General features: G+C 53.3%; 1 protein-coding gene and 2 long non-coding RNA genes across 3 annotated transcripts; 2 read left to right on the top strand and 1 right to left on the bottom strand.

The window, feature by feature from the left end:
- Window positions 1–1,531: 1,531 nt before the first annotated feature.
- Window positions 1,532–17,005, bottom strand: Mnt (MAX network transcriptional repressor). The gene is made up of 6 exons (XM_005067405.4): window positions 16,453–17,005; window positions 10,784–11,369; window positions 10,272–10,313; window positions 10,006–10,117; window positions 4,945–5,137; window positions 1,532–4,771 (listed from the first exon to the last, which is right to left on the bottom strand). The coding sequence occupies exons 1-6, from the start codon at window positions 16,523–16,525 to the stop codon at window positions 4,011–4,013; spliced, it is 1,767 nt and encodes a 588-aa protein (XP_005067462.1). The 5' UTR covers window positions 16,526–17,005; the 3' UTR covers window positions 1,532–4,010.
- Window positions 9,111–14,017, top strand: LOC121141404. Its single transcript, XR_005878301.1, has 3 exons — window positions 9,111–9,643; window positions 12,727–12,873; window positions 13,584–14,017. It is a non-coding gene; the product is annotated as an uncharacterized LOC121141404 (long non-coding RNA).
- A 204-nt stretch (window positions 17,006–17,209) lies between the features above and the next one.
- LOC121141405 lies at window positions 17,210–22,240 on the top strand. Its single transcript, XR_005878302.1, has 2 exons — window positions 17,210–17,323; window positions 17,450–22,240. It is a non-coding gene; the product is annotated as an uncharacterized LOC121141405 (long non-coding RNA).
- The last annotated feature ends 2,466 nt before the right edge of the window (window positions 22,241–24,706 follow it).

The following is a 24,706-nucleotide window of genomic DNA, read 5'->3' as shown; positions in this document are numbered from 1 at the left end:
AGCTCCACAGGGTGGAGTAAATTGTCAGGACCTACAGTGACTTTGGAAGCCTCTCACTATCTGTATCCAACCCCTGATGAATAAATAGCCTTTGCTATCTATGGCTCACTCTATTCCCAAAGGCTATGTTAGAGGTACCTAAAGCTAGGGGAAGCTTTACTGAGGCAAGTGAGCAGAGCTGAGAGTTGTAGGCCTAAGCAGTGAGCTGCAACTGCTGGACTTTAACAAGTCACTGACCATTTCTTTCCTTTTTTTTTTTAAAGATTTATTTATTATGTATAGAGCATTCAGCCTTGGATGGCTGAAGAGGGCACCAGACCTCCTTATAGATGGTTGTGAGCCAACATATGGTTGCTGGGAATCGAACTCAGGACCTCTGGAAGAGCAGTCGGTGCTCTTAACCTCTGAGCCATCTCTCCAGCCCATCACTGACCATTTCTAATCTGCTCAAAAGGACTTGCCTTATTTTTTTCTGCTGGGCTGTTCAACAATGAAACAAGATGGTGTTTCAAAATAATGAGGAAGTATACAGCCTTGTGTAAGCGCAAGGAAAATTTAAAATTGTAGTCTCAGAGTTTGAGACATGGGGTCACAATTGTGAAGCCAGATCCTTCCTGAAATTGTCTAGTCAATGCTCCCCAAACGTCTCCGGGTAGCTGGGCAGCAGCCTCCCAGCACTCAGGAAGCAGAGGCAAACAGATCTCTTTAAGTTTAAGGACAGCCTGGCCTACAGAGAGACTTCCAGGACAGCCAAGGCTTCAGAGAGAAGCCCTGTCCCCAAAAGCAAACAAATAAACACCTTGGGGTAAGAGCAGATCATCCCCTGATGTTTTTGTTTGGTTGTTTCTTTTTTAGGACAGGGGAGGGCCTATGTAGCCCTGGCTGGCCTGAACTCACTTTGTAGACCAGGCTAACTCAAATTCATAGATTCACCTGCCTCTGACTCTAGTGAACACCTCTAGCCCTGCAGAGGTGTGCTCCTCCACACCACACCCAGAATGCTTTGTTAAGGAGTGTGTGTTTTACCTGCATGTATGTCGTACCTCGTGTGCCTGCACAGAACCCAAAAAAGAGCATCAGATACCCTGGAGTTACAGTTTTGAGTCACCACTTGGGAGCTGCACTTGAAGTTAGGTCCTCAAGAAGAGTGGCCCGTGCCCTTAACAAGCTACTTAAGATTTTTTATCTACATTTGCCTGCTTATCCATGTGTGATTATCTGTCACATACATGCAGGTGCCCATGGAGGCCACCAGAGGGAGTCAGAGCCCCTGGAACTGGAGCTACAGGCAGTTGTGTCAGGAGACCCAACCTGGGTCCTCTGGGAGAGCAGCAAATGCTGTCTGCTGAGCCACCCCTGAAACCCCATACCAGGGTCTTAAATATGCTTCTCAGACCATCACCCAACTTTCTGCATGTTCCTGCCTCAGCCTTCAGAGAGCCTCCTGTTCTGCTTCCAGCTAACAGGTCACAGTGGGCCTCTTGTCTCTTGGAATGAAATGACCCAGATGCTGCAGGCTGGCAGCCCCATCTCAGATTTCAGTGCATTTATTTCCATTTTATATTTTATTCCAGGCAAGTGCTTATTACATGGGTAGTATTCATGTCTCAATACCTAAAGTCTCGGAGCATGAACAGCCACTAGAATACAGTTCAATAGTAAAAATACAATATGTACAAAATTAGGGTTTTTGTAGTTTTTTTTTTCCCACACAGCAGATGTACCCAAACACATAAAAATCTCTACAGTCTGGGGTCGCTACAATTCATATTTCAGGAAACAGAGACACAGTGACCGAGTCCTCACTGTAAACAAGGGCCACCTCTTTGGGGGTTGAGAGTGGGACCCTGGGGTTGGGGGGAGAAGCAGCTGTCCCTAGAGAGAGGCTATGGTGACCCAACTCCCCTCCAGGCATTCTCTGCCCTTCTTTGGCCCCCAGGGAACCACTCTTCCTCTTCTCCTCCCCGAGGTAAAGATCCCAGGCAGTGAGCCACTCCAAACAGCACAGGTAAAACACGCATGAGAGGTAAGGTGTGTGTGTGTATGTGTGTGTGTGTCCCAGGTTGGAAGGGATAGGAAGGGAAGGCCCAGGCGGCCCCATAGGGTGAGGACAGATGTGGTCCTAACAGCTCTCAAAGGGGAGATGCCCGAGCAAGGGCTGGGAGGTGGCTGCCCACTCGGGCACACAGCAGTCACAAACAACAAGAACAGCAACAACACCCATCATCACCAATCTGGACATTGTCATTCGGCGGCACTAGATCTGGAGGAACCCCCAGCAGGGGTGGGGGAGGGGGTGGATGATGAGGTATCTGTGCAGGCCTGCAGGCCAACACGATGGTGTGAACTCTGAACTGGCCTCAAGACACAGAGAAGGGCAAGAGGTGGGGGCAAGTTCATCAAGTGCTCTGACTGCCACACCAGACTGCTCTTTGTCACAACACTGCAGAATGGAGGTGGCCCAAAGAGTCAGGGAGTGGGTAGAGGTGGCTGCAGCCACATGAAGGCAGCCAGCTTGTGGGTTGGTATTTCTATGCTGGGGTACAGACCTGGCCTGAGCCACCATTCCCCAGCCCAGGAGACAAATAACAAGAGTGCCCTGGGAGGCTTTCGGGGCCAGAAGGACCTGTGAGTTCTGAAGCATCTGAGGAGTCGTCATTTCAAGGGAAAATGTATTCAAGACTTCCACTGGCCTCAGTGCCCTGCTCGTGTCATCTGAAGGACCCTGAGCCCTCCTTCTGGCCCCCCAGGCTTGCCCCAGTGCAAACTTCACAGCTAGGGACACCTGCTTCCTGCCCCACACTGAAAGGCCATTGGTGAGTGTCCAGTGGGGAGCTGAATGTGCACACGTGTAACTGAGTGTCTGCCACAAGGCCACTTGTAATAAATATCCACTTAAAAAGAGAAGCCGAAGCGTTCTGCAAAAGCAGAGGCAGGAGACACAGTGTCCCTAAGCACAGGGCCCGCACTCTTCCCAGTCCTGATGAGCCTTGTCTTAGTCCAAGGGCCCTTCCAGTGGACAGCGCAGCACCCACCAGGAAGGGGCCTCAGAATTGCCACTGAAAGAGGGAGATGAGAAAAGCCCCAGGATTTCAGCTCATTGACACCTCAGCAATGGGGCTTGGCTCCCAGAGCCGCTGCTGGTCCATGCTTCCCAAGCTGAAGGCAGTACCTAAGCCCAGAGGCCTGAGGAAGGACTGGACAGAGCAAGGAACCAGGACAGTGAGCGGCAAGCCCAAGGATGGATTCCTCCCAGGCCTGGTGGGCGGGAGGCAGGACTGCCGGCCCCACCTCCCCAGCCCTAAGCTCAGCCTACTCTTGAGAGGTCAGAAGCCCAGGGGCAGGTGTGGGAAAGTTGGCAACAGCCTGCATCTTATTTATTGTCGGTTGAGATTCATTTAAACAGTTTCTCCTGTAACCAATCACAGTGACTCCAGGTGGATCCGAGAGCCAGGCCCAGGCATTTACCTGCCTAGCCCGACTCCAGGTCTTAGGATCTGTCACCTGTACTCAGAGCTGGGCCCCTCACCATCCATTCCTCGTTTTTTCTGGAGTTCTGTTTCCTCTACAGAAGTCCCAGAGGACTCTGAGGCTGGGGAGGGGAGGCCAGGAAGCTAGGCCACCTCACCAGACAGAGCAATAGCAGCAACAGCACAGGAAGGGAGGCCGGGGAAGGAGAAGCCAGAGAATAGCTACAGCGCAGACGTGGGGGGGGGGGGGGGCAGACAAGGTACGGAGGCAGGAGTGGCACCAGGCTGGGCAGGCAAGCATGTCCACCAAAGCATCCTCACGTCTACCAAGTCCTAGTGCAACAGGACAACTTCCTGCCTGCACCCAGCTCCCTGGAGGGCCCCTCCCCTGGCTCAGAGTCTCTGCACCCCCTTCCCCTAGGAGGCCTGGGGGTGGTGTGGGTGGGGCGGGCCTGGCTGGAATGTGTGGAGCTGGTGGGTGGGAGGGGGCAGTCAGGTCCCCCTTCCCCGCCCCCACTGGGGGCCTAAGTGGCCTCATCCTCAAGCCAGCTTGAGTGTGCTGACAGGAAAGGAGGGCATGGTGACCATGGTCACAGGGTTGAGCACTGTTTGGCCCACCAGCTGGGGGTGGTGCACCACCTGGGCCCCCACAGCTGGCTTTGCCACGACAGTGGCTGGAGGCCCCAGCCCGGCCGTGCCGTTCACTTGCTGGTGCGAAAGGGTGTGGGCGATGTGGCTCACGGCCACGGGCTGGCTCACTGCCACGGGCTGTGGGTACAAGGGCAGCTGGGAGCCGAGGTGGGCCACATGGTTGAGGGTGGCAGGGTGCACTGTGATGTGGCCAATGGGAGGTGTGGCAGGTGCCAGCTGCACAGCAGGGCTGGGGGCGGAGGGGGCAATGTGGGCAATGTGCTTGCCCCCAGGCCCCTGCAGAACGTGGTTCACAGTCTGGATGACTGAGGCGTGGGTGGTGGCTGTATGGGCAATAACTGTGGAGCCGCCCCCAGCAGTGGCCACGAGATGGGCTGGAGCTGGCACTAGCGTCTGGGTCGGCGTGGCTGGTGGGGGGGGAGGGGCTGGCAGAGGGGTTTTTTGCTGTGGTGGCTGCTGCTGCACAGGGAGGTGGGCAGGAGACAGGGCCACTGGGTGGGGATGAGGGTGCGGGTGGGTAGGCAGAGGTGCAGAGGTGGTGCTGGGGGTTGGCAGGGTGGACTTCAACAGCTCCGGCTGGGGACGATGGCTCAGCTCAGCTGGGCCTGCCCGGTCTTCCTCCATGTCCTCGTCTATGTTGTCCTCGCCCTCTGTCGGGAACACAGGGCAGGGAGCAGGTCAGAAAGAACTTGGGGAACGAGTGGCTGGAGGCATAGGTGTCCTTGGAGGTCAGTATGATGGAGCAAGCTCCAACAGGGGAAAAACTCAGAGAAGCTAGGGACACTATCTGAGGGAGAGAACCAGCACAGGGGCCAAGGCTCACCAGAGGCTGTGGAGGTGGAGGCCTGGTCATCCTCGGGCTGGCCTGTCTGCCGGAGCACGCGGTCAATCTCCAGAACATCCATCCACTGGCTCAGCTCGTGCTTGAGCTCTGCCAGGCGCTGCTGCGTGGCGATCTTCTCCCGTGCCAGCCGCTCCATCTCATGTTCATACTCTTTCTCCTTCCTCTTCAGGGACTGGGGACAGGGCAAGGGACGGCAGGGTACCCTTAGCAGCAGCCACAGGCTCTGTGGCCCTCAAAACTTCTGAACCAGTGGGTCTTAACCCTCCTAATGCTCTGACCCTCTAATACGTTCCTAATGTTGTGGTGACCCCCAACCATAAAATTATTTTTGCTGCTACTTTATAACTGCTACTTTGCAACTGTTATGAATAATAATAGTAAATAATGTAAATAATTGATGTGTGACCCCCCCCAAAGGGGTCGTGACCCACAGACTGAGAACCACTGCTCTGGACAATCTGCAGTGACCAGAGCAGCTGGGAGGCCACACCTGCCCCCTAGTCCATCCCTCTGCCCAATAAGGACCAGCACCCGAGCCACTGTGGGTGCCTAAGCAGGCACCATCGAAAGCTAGCACAGATCCGAGGCTGCAGGCCGCTCTCCACACTACCCTGAGCTGGTCCATCTCACTCCCTCACAGCGTCTACCACCCCTCACTATGTTCGCTCACTGAAGCTACAGCGACCTCCTTGGTACCCTCCCACAAGGAAGTCACATTACCATCCTACCTTGTGTCCTTGCTACCTTTGTCCCCAGAGGGTTTCTTGCTAGCCTCTGACAGCACGGTCTCTGTCACAGGCCTCCATCTGCCTGGCAGCGACACTGGCTCTGTCGCTCCCCTGACCTCAGCTGCACCCTAGCCACGCATGCTTCCCCTCCAGTTTGCAATTCACACTGCTCTTCACCCAGGACTCTGCCTACAGCTCTCTCAGGACACTGAGCCTGAAAAACCTGTGGCGTGCCCCACCTGCCAACAACAAAGGATCTTGGGGAGCTCCACAGCACCCCAAGTCTGATTGTACACCCCTAGGGACTTTTCAACACAAACCAGTCAGCCCTGCTTCCCTCAGAACAAAGGGGGTCTTCCGTAGGCACAGGGCCTCTTCTATACTCGGCCCTGCCCAAGTCTGAAGCCTCACTACGTCCCCTTTGCACACCTGGGAGCAGCTCCAAAACGCCAGCTCATGGCCCTGTTTTCAGCTGCCTTTGAAAGTAAAGCACCTCTGTGACCTCCAGACCCCGACACTCTAGGCCACCTCTTCTGTCCACCAATCCAGGGATGTCAACCCTGCCATGACCACCCAGTCAAGGCAGACACTCCTACCCTTGCTGACTCCAGAGTCCAGTGCTCAACCTGCTTCTGGACATCTAAGTAAAGCACGGGGTGACTTCCAGGTGCAGTGACCACGGGCACTCCAATATTAGCTCGTCTCTGAACCGTGTCTACCTCGCTGCTCACACATGGACCCCCTGCCTTCATCCACACCCCCACCGGGGGTCCCGTCCGTCTGTCTCTTTCTCAATGACCCTCACTTGCAGGGGAAGGGACACAGCTGCAGTGGAGGTCCAAGTCAGACCACAACTCCTAAGGGCTCTTCTCAACTTGCCAGTGTAGGCCCCTGCTGACACGCTTGCCTCCTTTACCCGTGATACACTTCATCAGCCTGTCCCCGACTGTCTTCTGGACCACAATTTCCTCCACTGCCCTTCCCAGCCCGAGACCTTGTCGCCTGTCATCCCGCCTCAGTCTTTCCCAGGGCTCCTACTGTGCATCAGCACTAAGTGGGAGTCTGTCAGATGGGTCTTCATTAGTCCTGACTCAATGGACCATGTGATAACTGCCTCACCACACATGGTCCCTGTCCAGTGAGGAATTATGAGGGCTGTTGTACAATCAGCTTCTATCCTTAACCCCATCAGTGGCCAGGAGTGTGCTAACTCGGCTACAAAGGATCTGTAAGCCAGCCACGCTCCTATTGGGTTGTCAGCCTCTACCCCATCTCTCTTTCATCAAAGGGAACCCAGCAGACTCACTCTCCCATTTCCAAGACCTAGCAGCAGCTCAGCGGCTTCTGATGGGGTATAGCGACGTGTTCAACCCCCTTAACCACTAGGCCCCACTTCCCACACTCCTCCAGTGGCCCCGAGCTCTGAACATCCCTGATGAGTGAGCAAAAGCTTCAAACTAGCAATGCCTACAACACATGACCCAGAGCTACGCCATGCTGGCCTTGACATACCTGCTTTAGCTCCACACCACAGGACCCCTCTACCACCCCGACTTCAATTTAACCTGTTTCTCCTCAGACTTCTGCTAGAAAATAGGAAAGCCCTTGTCTTTACCTAACACACAAACACACATGGCACCTGCGTGTCCTCTCACCTGGCTCTGTCCCTGAGGGCTGCATATGACATCAGAGGAGGCCACATCAACCATGGGCCCTTGGTGACTCAGTCCTCACTTGAACCTTGAGACTGTTGGCTGGAAGCGCCATCCTCACCTCTATCCACTGCTTGCAGGGAGGCTATATTTTGGGTCAGGGAGATAAAGCGTCAGGGGCCAAAACACCCTCCCTTCCACACCGTTGAGTCCACATGTCTAGAGACCCCTGCAGAGCTTCCTCAGAGTCAAAGGTTAGTCCACACTGTTTCTTTCGTTTGTGGTGCTAGCAATTAAGTCCACAGCCACAAGAATGCTAGAGCTCCCTGTCCACAGGACTTTGCTTTAAATCCACTTATGTTAGGTGTCCATCTGGATACATGTCCATTCTTCTTGTCTCTGCCCAATTCACTGTGACTTTCAAGTCCTTCACCACCTCCAAGCAACTGTGGTGTCCACCTGGGACCTGCCACCCTCCTATAACACCCCCTGCCCTTTTACTACTCAAACGCAGCTGGCCTGGAACGCAGATCCACCTGCATCTCCCTCCAGTCCTGAGATTAAAGGCAGGTGGCAACCGGACTTTCTCTTCTAGGCACACTACCAACGCCCTAGGTCTGGAAGACCACTGCTTTCTCCAGGACCAACTTTCAGTTCTCTCCTAGGGCCTGTTGCCTTTCACAGGACAAGTCACCCTTCTATTGCCTTTCTATGTCTCCCCCGATGAAGAAACAACCGCTCCGTCCTCCACTTCACTCTGCTCACCCAGATGTATCTATCCTGCAGGCCTCCGCAAATGTCCTTTCACCACCAATACTTTCCAAATGTCCCAAACAGATCCTACGACCCTCAAGACACAGTCACTGGACCCGCTACAAGGCCCAATCTACCAGGACAAAACCTACCCCTTTTTCTTTGGTCTCTGGTCCTCAGAAGCAGACCCAGGGCATGACCAAAAACATTTGATGAAATAAGTGAACAGGTACCACACAGGATTTTCAGAATACTTTTAGTTTGGGGCCTTCTTTGTTTTTGTTTTTCGAGACAGGGCCTCTCTGTGTAACAGCTCTGGCTATCCTGGAACTCATTTTCTGGACCAGACTGGCCTCGAACTCACAGCATTCCGTCCAGCTCTGCCTCTCAAGTGCACCACCCACCACCCTGTCCAGTTTCCACAATCTTGTGACTTCTGTTTCTGTTTCTATGACCAGCACCAAGCAAGCATTCTCAGGGACAGCCTGGGGCCCCTCCCACTTCCTTGTCTGTGTAGGCCTGATCTTAGGGAGCTTCCTTCTGCTGCTTCTACTGCAGCTGAGATATTTTCAAATACACACATTATGCAAAGCTCCGTTTCCGAAGCACACATCTATAAAAAGGCACTTGCCTTGCTCCAGCTCCTACTTCGCAGTTACAATTCCTATTAATGTTTAGAGACCGCAAGATTTTTGCATAAATGTCAATTCTTCTACCATCTCTATGGTACTATTTTTCTCTACTTAGCATCCCCAAATGAGGAAAGTGATACTCAAAAGAAAATGTCACTGCATAACGACAGAGGTGTGCTAAGAGACTGATTTGGTTGAGACTAGTGATTTACGCCCAAGCCTAAAGCCAGTAAGATTATCACGGAAATAAGCTACTGGACATTGCACTGCCTCCACCGGCCCCCTTGGTCCGCAAGCGAGGCTCCGCCCCTCCGGGGCACGCGCGCACCCACGCGGACCTGTCCGCTGCGTCACCGCGGGCGGCCGGCCCCGCCCCCAGCTGCCGGGAAGCTCCGGGAGGCGGGAGGAAAGGCGCGCGCATCGGCTGGCGGCTCACAGGAGCCGCCTGGGGCCTCAAACACCAGGTCCGGCTACCTCCGGGTTGTGACCCAACTACAGAAGTCCTGGTGGAGCACGGGCACCCCACCCACGGAAGCTGTGATACAGCCTGCTCCCGCGAGCACCACGAGTGGGCGGGCGGAAACCCCGATGCTCGCCCTGCCCCCCTTCCCCCGCGCGCGCCGCTGGGCTCGCTAGGTCCCTCCCAGTCCCCAACGGTTTGGTCTCCCGCGCCGCCCAGCCTGGCCGCTCCCATCCCCCACCGCCTCCCGGGCACGCGGAACCCTACGCCGTTTCCAGGGCGACAACTTCGCACTGCTGCAGAGGGCCACCAGTGTCCGCGGGGAGAGGAGACACCATCAGCAGGGACCCCTTGCCAGCACTCGCGGAAAGGAAACAGTTAAGGCTCAGTGGCCCCGCTCCACCCCAGCTGCCTCAGTGCCCCACCCCGACCGTAATCCTTGTGCGCTGCCAGGTGAACACAGACACCACGTCCCTCCCTATCTATTTCCCCCGATTCGTGACTGTCCTTGTCCGGGTCTCGCCCGCATACTGCAGATAGGGAGGTGCTGGGCCCGCTTCGTGCCCTTGTTACCCGCGAACTGAGCAGACGCGGGGCGTGGGGGAGGGGAAGGCCGAGAAGTGCAAAGCTGCCGCCGCCGGCTCGCGCAGGCGCCCTCCTGCCCGCCCCCTCCCGGGCTGGGAGCCCCGGTGACGTCAGCCAGGCCATGTGCTTAGCGCCCGCGTGGAGGCAGGCGGGGGAGCCTGCCGGCAGCAGGAGAAAACTGGCGCTGTGGCCGTCATGGCATCGCCCAGCCCTGCCTCCTTCCCACATACCTGGATGTACCGCAGCGCTGTCCGCAGCACACTCAGATTCGACGTCTTCTTGTCATCCACGTTGGGGATGTTGCGCTTCAGGGTCTCAAAACATTCCTTCAGATGGGCCCTCCTGGGGAAAGGAGTGAATGCTGGTCAGCCTGTGCCAGAGGGCACAGGCGCAGGAGGCAGGGACACACAACAGAAGCCTGGAGGCGGGGAGGCCAAGGGTGGGTGAGTCCAGGATGGGCGGGCCCAGAGTTACACTCCCAAGTGTGCACACACACCTGTTTTTCTCCAATTTGTTGTGGACTTCTCTGGTTCCGATCCTGAAACCCAGACAGACAGGAGGCTCAGGGAGGAAGGTCCAAATCCGGCCTTCGGGACCCTCACCACCCATACCAACAATGACCATGTGTCACAGGGGGTTTTTGTCCCCAGCATTCTCTATAAATTGGAAGTGTTGGCTCTGTGTGGGGTCCATCCACCCCTTGGTGGGCACCTCTATGCTCCTAACCCTGGAGCTTCACATCCTACCACTGGTCTAACAAAGAAGGGATCCTAGAGGGGTTCTAGAATCTACTTTCTGTAAAGGCCTGGAAATGCCTGCTCTCCCGTGTGGTTGCCTACAGAAAGCTAGGAACAATTAGAATTACCTCTCATAATGAAGCACTATCCTACTAAGTGGCATGGGACATTCCCAAAAGGGCTACCTGGCCAGGGTACCCTCTTCTGCTCCCAGCCCACGAAGGACAGTTAGTCTCCCATCCTGCCAGCCCCTCTGCTGAACCCCACTCACCCCCCAGGCCTCTTCTTTTGTTCACTGGATTTGGCTTCTTCTGCTGGTGCCAACTTCAGGGTCCCAAGCGTGGGTGGGGGTGGTTGCTGGGGAGCCAGCTGAGGCTGGACTCCAGGGTGTGGTGCAATGGTCAGGATGGGCGTAGGGAGGGGCTGCAAAGGCTTGGGGCTGCCAGTGGGTGCAACTGTGGTCTTGGAATCCGGCAGCAGGGGAGCAGGGGTGGGCACCTGTGGTCTGGTGGGCAGAGGGACTGGCTCCTTAATGCTGAGTCCAGGGGTGCTGACCAGGGCTGGCTGACGAGGTGCCAGGGGTAAAGGCTGGGCTGCTGGGGGTAGAGGTGGAGGCGGGGGGAGAGACTGTGGGGAGTTGGTCACTACGGGAATAGGAATGACAGTCAGTGGAGTAGGGGTGGCAAGTGGTGGTGGTGGTGCCGGTGGTGGTGCCGGTGGCGACAAGGGTAGCGGTGGAGCCTCGATGCGGGGTTCCTCCACGGGCAGGGCATGGGCCAACCTGGCCAGGCTACTTGCTCTCTTCTGTTCCTGCTCTCTCTCCCGCTCCCTCTCCAGGCGAAGGCGCTCCTGCTCCTCTATGCAGAGAGAACACACAGGGGTCTTAGCTCAGGGTCCTGGGCCCCTATTTAACCTGCCCCGGTCAGGACTCAGTGACATCCTGTTCTGCCTGAGACACCAGACACAACCAAACATGTCCAGCTAAGGCAGCACTGAACAGACAAAGGGCAAGCCTGGTCCCTGTCCCTGTCACTGGGGACCTCACATCCTGGGGCAGAGAGTGGGACAAAAAAAGGAACAGGGGAGCAGCAGCAGTGAGGGATGGGAGGTTGCAGGCCAGCAACCTGGAGCTGGGTGAACTAGACAGGTAACCAACGGAGTTTCCAGAAGGACGTAGGACTCAGGTGTGCACAGGGATGGGTGAGGTCTGAGCTGGCCATAGGCCAGACCACAGGAGAATGGAGAGGCCTTCCTTCCACAGAATTTACCGAGTGCCTGTTAGAGAGCAGGCAGGACCTCTGTTTCACAAACACTGAGCAGAGAGACAAGATGATTTGCTGAGTTACAGAGCCAGTCTGACACCTTGCCAGATGCTGTCCTCTCTCATCCACACCCCTATCCTCACAAAAGCCCTAGCTTACAGGGCAAACACATCACCTTTACTTCATGGGAAAATGGCCTGGGACGTCTTACTCCTAGGCGAAGTTCAAGGCCCCAATTTTCCTCAGAGAGCAATGAACACAGTTGTCCCTTCTCCCAACACATTAGGAGCCATTTCTCAGTCCAGACTGTGTCCCTTATACAGTACCACTTACAGCAGAACAGCACAGTTTAGAAAGGAGGAAGCAGGCAGAAGGGAAGGCCAACTAAGTAAATGCAGCAGAGGTTCAGCAGGACCACTGGACTCGGGCAGCCTTTTTGGTCATGTCCTTCAGCCTCTCTACTGAAAGCCCAGCAGAAAAGTGAGGCCTACTCAAGAGCTAGTTGAAAATGGGATTGGCCCCTATCCAGGAACCAGTCCCGGTCACCACCAGGTAAGGGAAGGAGCCCAAGCCCTTGTGCTTGTAGTGTTCAAAACTGTTGACAAAAGAGAGCGGACACACCCCAAACAGGATCATGTGACATGGGGCTGGGGCTAAGTCCTCCCTAGGAAGGAGGGGCATAGTACCCCCTCAGGTCTTCATAGCTCACAGACCCCATGGCCCTCAGACATGGAACACTGAGCAGAGCAGGCCCAACTCCACCCCACTGGCAAGGAAGGCGCTGAGGAGGAAGTAGGGAGGAAGGATTTAGAAGGAACCATGAACTTTCCCAGCAGACAGAGTTCAGGGCTGCCATGGGTTGGCCTCTTCCCATTTCTCCTGCCCTTCAGGAAGGGGAGGGCAGGCTTGCTCCAATGAGGAGGTCTTGCTCACCCAGGCATCTCTCTGTCAGCACTGATTTAGGTTACTGCAGCTTGCACAAACCACCGTGGCAAAGAAGCCTGAGGAGTTCCAACTTCAGAGCCCTTCTCTGGCTGGGCCTGGAACATCTCTGGCCCACAGGCTTCAACTCAGAGCTTAAGGACAGCTCCTTTGACTGGTACAGTTTAAATCTCCATTTGTGCTAGTGTACACACAGGTCAGAGGACCACTCTCAGGAGTCGTTTCTCTTCTCCCACCACAGGCTGCTAGGATGGAACTCAGTAATGCTTTATCTGACAGTGCTTGCTGCCAAACCATCTCACTGGCCTGGGGACAGTGTTTAAGTCACCAAGGCCAGGTACTGGACTGGAAGCAAAGCCTGTATTTTAAAGTTCCACTGGGAGATGGCAAACACCTTTCTGACTCCCCTCTCTTTCAAAGACGTGCTTCCCAGATACCAGGAAGGGCTCAATGAATGAGACTCACCCACGTTCAACACCGTCAGTCCTAATGGGACAGCACAGGCTGCTCCACGACCACACCAGTCCACCAGAGCTTCCCGCCCCACCCCTCTCTGCCTCATTTCCTACCTACAGGGTACCCTCACCGGTGCCCTGGAAGGCCAAGCACACTGGCAGTTCTGGGGCCTCCTATGTGTTTAGGCTATTTTAAAGAATGTCCTGGGCCGGGCAGTGGTGGCCACGCCTTTAGTCCCAGCACTCAGAGGCAAAGGCAAGCGGATCTCTGTGAGTTCCAGGAAAGCCTGGTCTACAAAGTGAGTTCCAGGACAGCCTCCAAAGTCACAGAGAAACCCTGTCTCGAACTCCCCCCCCCCAAAAAGCATGTTCTGACCCACAGGTGAATCCACCTCTCCCACACCTTCTCCAGGTTCCACTCAGACACTGACCCCAGTGAAGTTAGCAAGACCCTCTGGGCTGGGAGAGCACTGGCCTCATGCTGCCTACAACCTTCCTAAACTACTGTAGCCTCGTGTGTACAGGACTTCTCACCTTCTATATGTGACCAGAGCGTGGCACATAAGGCAGGCCCAGAGCAGGACAGCCAGCTCCCTCCAATCAAGACAGGGGGCCATTTCAAGTCATCTCCACAAATGCTGGCGAAAACCAGCCAAGTCTGCCCCTGGGCACCAGGACGGCCTTGCCCTTTCCTCTCTTCCCTTGCTTACATGTGCACCATATCCTCAGGTTTGTCATGTGAACAAACTGGTCTAGGCCAGGCTTGACCTCGTAGATGGAAATGAAAAGGATTATAGAATTCCTGCTTATAACCGGTCATCTGAAGTAAATGCCTGCCTCCTCTTTTCCAAATTGTGCTGTTATGCTGTAAATGGTACTGTATAAGGGGAAGGGGGCCGTAGCCTGTGGGAACCAAATCTGGCCTTCCCCGAACTTGAGTTCTTGGGGCAGATGGGTCTTCCCAGCACCCACCACCATCTAAGACTCCGTGATCCAACAGTGAGCAGCTGGTGCCTGGGGGCTGAACTCTGCTTCTCCCCAGAGCTTGATACTTGGGAGGAAGAGGAGGACTGTATAATTTCCTAAGAGGGCTTCTCCTAGGTTCTTCAGCAGAGAAAATTCCACCAGCCCCCTCCCACCATCTTACTGGTCAGCTCTGGGCTTAACTGAGCAGGTGTGAACGCATGGCAGGAGAGGTCTTCTCCCCTTTTCTATATGCCTAGAAAGGTTAATGTGAAATAAGAGCTCCTTAGAGGCAGCAGTAGGCTCAGTCCTGTTGGCCTCCAGCAGACTATCTGGTACATAGTAGGGATAGAATTGGCACTCTTGAACTGCATTGTGTTGATGGTAGCAGCAGGTGACTCGTTCTCTCCAAACTCTTCTGTTCTCCCCCTTCTCACATCTGCCGCTGAAACCACACTCTTCTCATTCTGGTTAACCACCAGCACTGTCCATTGCTTGACCCTGTTCTGGGCCCAAAACACAAGGGGGAGGGGCATGCGGGCGGATACCCCAGACCATCTGTTCTGCAGAGGCTAAGCACTAGGGTCTTGCTTGTCTCCAGTGACTCCTGACCTTGAGAACTGGTCGGTCTGACTCGGCCCGCGGACCTGCAGCTTCTCCGCCCCTTGCCAGCTACCACTCCTCCCGCCCTACCGCTCCGAACAAGCTGCAGGCGTGCGCGCGCCTTTGCGCGCGAGCACACACACAACACACACACTACTACCTCCTGCATGACTCATCATTGAAGCAACAATAGGCAGAAAGAAAGGAAAGGAGGGCGAAGAACTCTCTCCACCACAACACTGCTGACTGAAGGGTTCTGGGGGGTGGGTAGGGGAACCAGGAATCCCCGAGAACTGCACACATATCATTTCAGGACTCAGGCCCTCACAAGCGTCCGGAAAGCTGGGATCTTTTCCTATACCCTCTACTTCAGCAGCACTCAATGGTTAGGGACCACCGCCAAAAAGGGTGGGGGATAGGATCATAAAATCCTCGTCTATCCTCTCTGAGGGCGTGCCAAAGTTTACCCTTTTCACGCTGACTTATTCCAATGTGGCCGGGGTGTTGCCAGAAGGGTCTTTGGACACCGTTAATGGGTCAGGGAGGAGATGTCAGTTGCAGATGTCACCCTGAGATTCTGAGGGTTTCCCTCACTACAGATCAAAAACAGGAGGATTCGGCAAGAGCCAAGGTGAACGTAGCTCCTCCTACCCAGGGCAAAGGCTCTCCTCCCTAAGACACGGCCAGCAACCAGAGCTGGAGCCCAACCCGACTCTAGGCCCCTCGCCAGCCCCGCCCAGGCCCCGCCCCCGGGCAAGCGCGAGGCAGCGAGGAGGGGCCGGGCCGCGCAGTCCCCAGCGGGAGTGTCCCCCGTGCACGTGGTCGGGGGCGGGGCCTGCCTACGTCACCACTCGGTGTAACCAACGGGCTTGGGACGCAGGCACACGCAACATTCCAGCCAAGAGCGGGTTTGAAACGCGCAGACACGCCACATTCCACACCGGCTAAAGCAGGGCAAGGCAGGGGGGCCTAAGGGCTGCCCCCAGCGACCCGCGGGACACTCACATGCACCCAATCAGCGCAGTTTTCAGCCAAACCTAGACAAGCGACCCAGCCCAGCTCTGGGAGGCGGGGTCAGGCGGGGCTGGCCAAGATCATAAGACACGCGATGTCATTTCATTCTGCAAAGGCCGCCTCCGCCCCAAGCAGCGCGTAGATGTGTCGGGAGCGCTCCCCGCACCCTCCTGCCAGGGGCAGGGAATCCAGAGAACTGCTCCGCGTAGAGTATTCCCCACCCCCACCCAGTTACGCACACGCCCCCTCGTGTGCTCTACAAACACCCGTGCACACGTCCGTTCATCCGCTCTCCCCCGGCTCCCATCACACATCTAGGTGCACACACGCACGCACACGCGGGTCTGCCACCCCCACGCATCAACATCCCTCTCCCCAGCCCCCTGGTCACACATCCTCAATGGTACGGAGAGCCGCCTACCCACACCTAAGGAGTCCCCCACTGAAGGTGTGCCGGGGGTGCCAGGCAGCTAGGGTGGCACCCGCAGAAGCTGGGTCCCTCTTTGCATGTTAATGAATTCATTATTTTCACTGCTCGCATCACTCCTCCGAGACGGCAGCTCTTGGGGAGCCCGTGCTCTGTCCGGCTTTTTAGGTCGCGCCGTAGAGGCGCCTGCCTGCTATTTCCAGTGGGTTTGGGGATCGGGGTCACTGGCCTCCCCTTTTACCCAATGCCCCAGGGGCCCAGCCAAGCCGCTCACCACGTGCTCTCTGTTGTTGCTGCGCTTGCCATTCCAGGAAGCGGGCCGCCTCCAGTAGCGTCTCTATGCTCATCGCGCCGAGAGCAGCCGGGGGCGCGCCGGGGCCGAGGCTGCGGCCCGCGAGCCAAGCACAGGTCAGGCTGGCGGGCCGGCAGGAGGGAGGGATCACCTCCGGGGGGCGACAGGGCTGGGCGGCGCGGCGCACTCCTCAGGATAGAACGGGGGAGCACGGGAAGAAATATCAATGTCTCCCAAAATATTTGCAAAATAGAAATTTGCAAATTAAAACAATTTTGATGCAAAAAATAAAAAAAGGCGGCACTGCCTTCTTCCTTCCTTCTTCCTCTTCCTCCCTTCCGATGCCTCCCGCCCCGCGGCCCCCGGAGTCCCGCCGACAAGAAAGGGCTTTGCAACAAGATGGCGAGGAGGCACCGACACACACAACAAGGGAAGGAGCCGCGCTGCCCCCGGCCGCCGCCCCCGCTACTACACCGGGGCCGCAGCCAAAGCCCGGACCGGAGCCCCCGCCCGTAGGGCCGCGGCGTCTCACTGAGGGCGGGGTCGCGCCATGATAGCCCCGCCTACCGCGCGCGCACACGTGGCTTGGGTGGGGGAGAGAAGATGGAACCAGGCTTCCGTGCTGCTTCCGCTTTCCCGCCTTGCCCCTCCCTGCTCCGCGGCCAGCCACAAGTTAAACGGGGGATGCGAGTTTCGGGCATTCACAGCGAGATCTGTCTTGCTGGGAGAAGAGACGGGACATCCAAGGCTTCGGTTAGCTGAGACAGCGGTAGTAAAAGTCAAGGAAGCCTACGACCTGACCCTTAGGTCTCCACGCCCCACGAAGACACGACCTAAATCTCGCAGCCGTCAGGTCTGTCGCAATTCCCCTGGGATCCGCCCCTGGGCGGAGCTGACAGCAGCAAGTAGCTAGAGTACTGACAGAGGGACAGGACAGCTGATCCGGTTCCGTATTTTGTCTCTGTTCCTCCCCCCGCAGTGCGTTCGCATCCTATTAGACTACATCACCAGGCCGCCCGCCAATAGGAGGACAGGACAACACGGCATGGAGCAGCTCCACATGGACACCCCGCACCGCCAGCCTTCTGGTTAAAGGGCCAGTGTCTGCAGGGTCGTTTTAGCGGGTGCGAATAGGGCCGCCGGGTGAGCGCAGGGTGAGACACCGACGGGGGAATTCCGCAGTCCTGCTCAGGCCCGTTCCCTGCTTTACATCACCCTCCCATTCAAAACCTAGTATTCCTTCTCTTTCCCTAAATTCTTTGTCCACTCGTGTCTGCTATGGGCGGAGACTGAAAATGTGCCATTCCAAAGGACACCCTTCGTTGTGGTACCGGGACAGCAGTGGTGAAAAGGCGAAGCGTCCACAGCCCAGGCCAAGGAGGCGTAGCCCAAACCAGGAACAACAACGTGGAGGGCGGAAGCTGCGCGTTAACCGGACTGCCCGCTGGGCGCGGGGCGGGGTCGCTGCCTTGGGCTAGAACCGCGCTCTCTCCTAGGCTCGCCAGCTAGCCTTTATCCTGGCTCCTGGAGTTAGGACCATCTCTTTCTCTGGGTATCATCAGAAAGATCTTCGAAGTCAGCTTGCCCAAATCCTTGCACTCTGCAGATAAGAAAACTGAGGCCCAAGAAAAGGGACGATTCCAACTGCTCCTTGTTCCGTGAACTACTAAGTCTTCAAAGTCAGGTCTGAGGTCAGACTTCTCTCACCACCACATCGTCCCGCAAAAAGTGAAGGACTATCAAAAGTGTAGAGAGGGGTCTGAGCACTTACATATTATTGATTAGGACAGAAGAAATGTCCAATATCAAAAAGCCAACCTTACTGTTTGGCTTCTTTGGTGAAAGCCACACCATCTCCATTAACATCGAAAAGCACTGGACTATTATGAGTACCATGGAGCTGACCCAATTCTGTTGTCCCAGTGCTAGGCACAGACCTGTTAACGCCCCAAATTCTTTTGTTAACCAGTGCAGGGAGAGTAGAGACAAACCAGTGTTTTCAGGATCTTGGGCTCCATCGCACAGCACCGGAAAGCAAACCTTTGACATCTTAGAGGCAGGCCTCTTTGACAATACATCCCACCCACACTGTGCCCTTAAGTGTATGTGTGTACCTACTTCGAGGACTGCTAGAACATCCAGGGGACCAAAACAAATGAGACTCTCTTTCCCTTAAGTCTGTCCTAGAGACACGCCCTGCAACATGGAGAGCTGAGCATGAATCGCCCTTAAATGTCTGGTGTCACTGACTTTATGAAGCCGGAGCAAAGTAAACCATGAGAGGTCATTCAGCTTTCCCTAAGACTATAGGGGTGCTAGCTCTAACCCAGTTCCTTTCCTGGTGCCAGCTACCTGCTTTGGGGGCGGCTGGCCCTGACCTGCACGCTCTACAGAAAATGGGGTGATATAGACGCAGGAAGTGGAAGGCCTATGACACTACCATTTTTGCACGGAGCCAGCAACACAGTCTTCACACTGTCTTCAAGTGGCCCACGGTCTTTTCTACAGTTCAAAGCCCAGTGCTTCTACTCTTGAGAGGGACAGTTCTGTGACAAGAAATTACTTTTCTGGAACAGTATGTTGAAAGCACCTCTCTTCTCTCAGGGGAGATGATGAATCGAAAGTGGGGTGAATAGACTTGATACCTGGCCTTTCCCTTGCCCCAATATCCCATCTGCTCCAGAGCTTAGTGGAGATGCTTGCTATTTAAAACAAACAGCCTTACAGGCTTCACATGATCATGTTTATTTGGGTCACATGGGGACAGCAGCCAGGGGATGTTAGGCAAAAGCAAGGATTTAGAAAGGCTTTTGTTGGGCCAGTAGTTGCCTTTAGGAGCATAAAAATGGCCACCAGAATTTCTCATCAACCAATGTTTCTGAAAGTCCAGGAGTGGATAGTAGGGGTGGGAGACACCCAAAGGAGGCATAGTAGAGAGAAATGAATGGGAGGGCTGTTTTAACAATTTCAGTTTCCTGCTCCAATGGGTGGAGCCAGGGTATAAACTGGCAAACACATTCACTCAAGGGAAAAAGTTTTTTTGATGTTTCAGCAAAGGCTTAGCAGGTTTGGAGACTGTTGGCATCTCCTAATACTTATTCAAGTCCTGTTACGGCTCCTAAGTGCTGAGGGTGTCTGGGTCAGGAGGGCAACAATCTTCCACCACTGTACACTTTCTCGTGAAGATTTCTAACTCCTTCCTCTTGTCTTGTGCACCTTAGTATCTTATCCACATCCCATAGTGCACCCTCCTTCCCTGCCTACACTGGCAGACTTCCTATTCTCTCACCATTCATCCCAACGGAGTCATACATTCACAGCTCCAAGTGCTATATGAATCACTTCCCTGACCACTTCCAAACAATGAGATGTGGGAAAGAGTATGGAACTAAATATACAGACATTCACACTGCAACCCAGGAGATGCCCCAACCTTTCAGTCTTGATTTGGTATCTTTTACTGGTGGTTATTGGAAACTTTTCACCAGTCATAATTAAAACAAAACCAAAGAAGCCGGGCAGTGGTGGCGCATGCCTTTAATCCCAGCACTTGGGAGGCAGAGGCAGGCAGATCTCTATGAGTTCGAGACCAGCCTGGTCTACAAGAGCTAGTTCCAGGACAGCCTCCAAAACAATACAGAGAAACCCTGTCTTGAAAAACAAAACAAAACAAAAAAAAGAGAAACAGCCAAATATACTTAAAATAGAGGGACACCAACAGCTATGCTCAGGAACACACCAGGTAACATTCACAAGCACATGCCAGACAACTGGCTAAGTATCTTTATAGGCCAGGCCAGGTGATCTTTGGTAAGCAGAGTAGGGTAGGAATCGAGAAGGTGGCTTTGACTACTACATTCACACTGGGCAAGGTTCATTTTGTTCTTCATACTGTATAAAGAGGTAACACAACTACACCAGCCTAAGATTAAACCAGGCTCCCAGATCTTAATCTCTCCAAAAATATAAAAAGATACTAGTATCCAGGAGGTGATAGCAGGCGCCTTTAATCCCAGCACTTGGGAGGCAGAGGCAGGTGGATCTTAGAGTTTGAGGCCAGTCTGGTCTACAAAGGGAGTTCCAGGATAGCCAGGGCTACTCAGAAAAACCCTGTCTCAAAACAAACAGGCATGGTGGGTCACATTTCCAACCTCAATTCCTAGGCTCAAGCAGAGGGATGGTTTCCCAGCCTGCTTGGGCTATAGAATGAGGTTCTGTCTCCAAAACAACATCAAAGAAATTAAGTGCATTTAGGTCTGGGGTACACTGAAGCCAAGTCTTTGGTTTTTTGTTTTGTTGTGTTTTTGCTTTTGTCCAAGACAGGGTTTCTCTGTGTAGTCCTAGAACACACTCTAGACAAGGCCTGCCTCTTGAACCCAAGTCTTAAAGTCATCAGGATAGTTCTAAATCTGTGACAGACATACCCTGCAAGGGCACCTGACCACTCATCAATGAAGTGGGTCCCCAGCACCCACCAAACAGGTACAACTGAGTTCCTCCTTCTCCCTAAGTTACTTCCCCTCGACACTGCCTCACTGGATGCCACAACTGAAGAGTTGTGATTACAGGGTCTAAGACACCAAGAAAAGGTGTCTTATCAAAGGTCACCATGCTGTCATGCTGAGAACCAGCCTGATCCTCTTCTCTGTCTGTGCCTGTCAAATCTGGGCAAGTACCATCTATATGGGGTCCAGAGTCCCAAAAGTCTCCCGGAAGTGAGTGAACAGGAAAAGAAAGCACATATGCGTGCACACACATCATTGCTAAAAACAGATAATCATTAACTTTGCCTAGTGCTGCTCCAAACACAGGTTTAGTCCATGAGTGAGAGCGCCTTGGGGGAACCTCTAACTGGGCCTGGGAAGGTGACAGGGAGAAAGGGGAGACCTTTATCCAGGCACCCACCCTGGGTGTGAACACTGAGTAATAAAGAAGGAAATGCAGTTCATAAACAAGTTTTTTTCTCTTAGGCCAGGGGTGAGACTTGCTGTCTTGTCTAGAGTTGGAGCTGTGGGGGCCACGAGCTAGAAGCTGATCCACTGAAGAGGCAAAGAAGCATGAGGACTTCAGGCAGTCCTTTGAAGGAAAAAGGATGTGGGTTCCTGGGTGTCGATTAATTCAGGTCAAGGGAGTGGGACTGGGCAGAGTTATGAGTAAAGAGAGGTGGAGTCATTCAATATGAGTCAAGAGCCAGCTAGATCACCCGAGGTGGAGATGTGTCAGGAGGCAGGGACTCATCTCAAGGCAGAGGGCAGGACTGCAGTCAGCACCTGTGGAAGGTCTGCCATCCAGTTTATACCTAACAGGCAGGCTGCTGCATCCAGTCTCCACTGAGCAGGGATGGATCCACTCTTCAGAGCTTAGTAGACACAAGCTATCTTGAGTTTCTACTTACAGGCTGGGGGTAGGGTAAAGGTAAGAGAATCGAGTATATATCTCTATGGTCTGCCCTGCTCCCTGCCCCCATTGGTGATCTCTTTGTTTTGTTTTGTTTTGCTTTTCGAGACAGGATTTCTTTATATTGTTTTGGAGGCTCTCCTGGAACTCGCTCTGTAGACCAGGCTGGCCTCGAACTCACAGAGATTCACCTGCCTCTGCCTCCCGAGTGCTGCCCCATTGGTGATCTTAGATGGGGCTTTATTTGCCATTTCTGAAGTCAATATGTAATAACTGCACCATTGTTAAACAGATCCTTAAAATGGATACCTACAATTGCTAAGTGTTACATGAAAAATAAAAATAAAAGAAGCTATACCGAAAAATAGGCAAACATTTTCTACTCCAGAGCAAGAGTTTTCTACTCACGCCGGGCAGTGGTGGCGCACGCCTTTAATCCCAGCACTCGGGAGGCAGAGGCAGGCAGATCTCTGTGAGTTCGAGGCCGGGCTGGACCGACAGCCTCCAAAACAATACAGAGAAACCCTGTCTCGTAAAACCAAAAAAAAAAAAAAAAAAAAAAAAAAAAGAGTTTTCTACTCACAAAAGCAAATAAAACTTGGCATAATGTAATGGATTAACCTCTAGAAATTCCTAACCGTGAAAATAAAATCACTGAAGGGGGAGGAAATAACAAATGGAAGGAAGTCTTGCAATAGCAGTTTTCAATTTTCAATAGTTAGAAGACACAAATCTCAAATTTTAAAGCATTACATGCATGAAATATTAGCACACACATAGCTGAACAGACCATGTCAATCTCATAATGAAATTCAAACTTTTTTTTTTGCCTATCAGTTGACAAAGAATTTTCTAAAAATAGCCCTCTGGGGGCTGGGGCTGGAGAGATAACTCATGAGCTGCTCTAGCAGAGGGTTGAGTTTAGTTCCCAGCAGCTCACTCCACCTCTGGCCTCCTAGGGCACCAACACTTACTTGCACAGACTCAGACAAACAGACCAACAGACAGACAAACACAACTAGAAATAAAATGACTTAAAAGAAAAGGGAAAAAACAGCCTTCCAGAACTATCAAAGGTATGGCAAAACAAACAAACACTTATTCACGGAAATGTACATTAGCCTAGGCCTTTTTGTGAGCAAACTGGGGAGGCACATTCTCTGCCTTGGTAACAACAGGCAAATTTATCCTACAGAAAGAAAACTACATTAAAACTCTGAGGTAAAATGTTATTTACAATAGTGAAAACCCTGTTCAGAACAATCAATCTAAAGATCTAAGTAGGAACAAGCGCTCTGGCAGTGTGCAGAGCACAGAGGGGCAGGCTGTTGGCACAGAACCAGCAGTGGCTGGTTTCAGGAAGGGTGGCCACTGGCAATTCTTATTTTCATAACTTCCCTGAAGCAGATCATTAGCCTTCAGAAAGAAAAATGAATAAATCACAATATATTGCTAAATAAAAAGTATAATTAACACAGAACATGACTGACTCCAGTTATTTAAAATGCATATGCATACAAACACATTAAGACAACAAATTGTAAAATAATTTCATGACTAGTGAATTGCAGGTTATTCATTATTCTCTAAACCTGCATATGAAAATTTATTACAATTATAAAATGAAGTTGTTGAAAGGCTGGAAACGTGGGAACATGCCAAGGTTCTGGGCAGGAGGGGCAATGTCCCTGGAAAGGAAAGGTTGCCTTTGCTCTGTTCAGGAAAGTCACCCTTTCTCTGGGATATCATGGTGTTTGATCTCCCCTGAAATAGCCTGGAGTACCATTTTCCACTCTTACTTTCTTCTGAAAAACTCCTCTATACAGGTTTTTTTCATCTCGTTGCACCCCGATCTACATCAGCTCCTTTCAAATCCTCACTCTGGCACTCCTCAGAGATCAAGATGATTCAGCTGAGCCATGAGGAAGCACGTTAGGACAGGATCCCTAGGACTGGTGAGATTGGTGTAAAATCAGGGACTTCTGGAACTGACAGGGTTATAGAAATAACTTCATGCTAGCCAGTGAAAGAGTAGAAAGATCTAATCAGCGCGTGTGTGTGCACACATACACAGGAACCATGGCAGATGCTAAGTACCCTGATAATGCAAATTCAGAACGATCTAGATTAAGGGCATGATGGGTGTGGGTCAACTCACAGAAGTGGGTGGCAGTAGACTGAATAACGAGAGAAGTACACATATGACTTATGGATACAATCCTTGGGGTTTCCCCCTTAAGTAGGAAGGGTCGCATTAAGAGGGCAGGCAGCAACCAAACTTCAGAAGCCAAGTAAGCAAGATTAGGAAAGGTAGAGGCAGAAATAACTGCTAGTTGGTAGAGGTCCCAAACTGATGTTTTACTAATTTTGCTTTTTTTAAATAGGGAGTTACCAGGATTCAAATAAATCTAGACTTCTAGCTTTCCTCAGAGCCCCCAACAACATGGTACCACTCATCAGCAGAAAATAAGCCACTTCTTGCTAGTGAGGGCTGGAGTGCACCCCTTTCTTGCTAGACTCCCATCTCATGGAGGAATAACACTTTCCTTGTAGATGAAGATCTAGTCTCACAAAGCCCAGTCACACACCCACCCTCAGCCTGTAGGGCAGGAATCCTGGTACACCTGTGTCAGCCCAGGCTTACTCCTCTACCAGGAAGACAGCACCAGCCTCAGCCACGGTCCCTTGAGGGTCCTGCTCTCGAGCAAGATGCTTTCTGAAGAGTTGGCAGAACAAGCTGCCATGTCCTCTGGGGGTCCACTAGCTACAGCATCCAGACAAATCCCCGGCTGGGAATTGCTGGCTTTCCTTCCAAGGCCACACTCCCTTATGAGGGTCA

This window comes from Mesocricetus auratus, unplaced genomic scaffold, assembly GCF_017639785.1.
Source record: "Mesocricetus auratus isolate SY011 unplaced genomic scaffold, BCM_Maur_2.0 Super-Scaffold_100007, whole genome shotgun sequence".
Classification (NCBI taxonomy): domain Eukaryota; kingdom Metazoa; phylum Chordata; class Mammalia; order Rodentia; family Cricetidae; genus Mesocricetus; species Mesocricetus auratus.
The sequence above is the reverse complement of the archived record's forward strand: the minus strand, read 5'-3'. Positions and strand labels throughout refer to the sequence as shown.

Coding starts and splice junctions, on each gene's coding strand:
- Mnt (XM_005067405.4), bottom strand. CDS start 16,525: ATGAGCATAGAGACGCTACTGGAGGCGGCCCGCTTCCTGGAATGGCAA. Junction 11,370..16,452: donor GCAACAACAGAGAGCACGTG/GTGAGCGGCTTG, acceptor CTCTCTGCATAG/AGGAGCAGGAGCGCCTTCGC. Junction 10,118..10,271: donor AACAAATTGGAGAAAAACAG/GTGTGTGTGCAC, acceptor TCCTTTCCCCAG/GAGGGCCCATCTGAAGGAAT.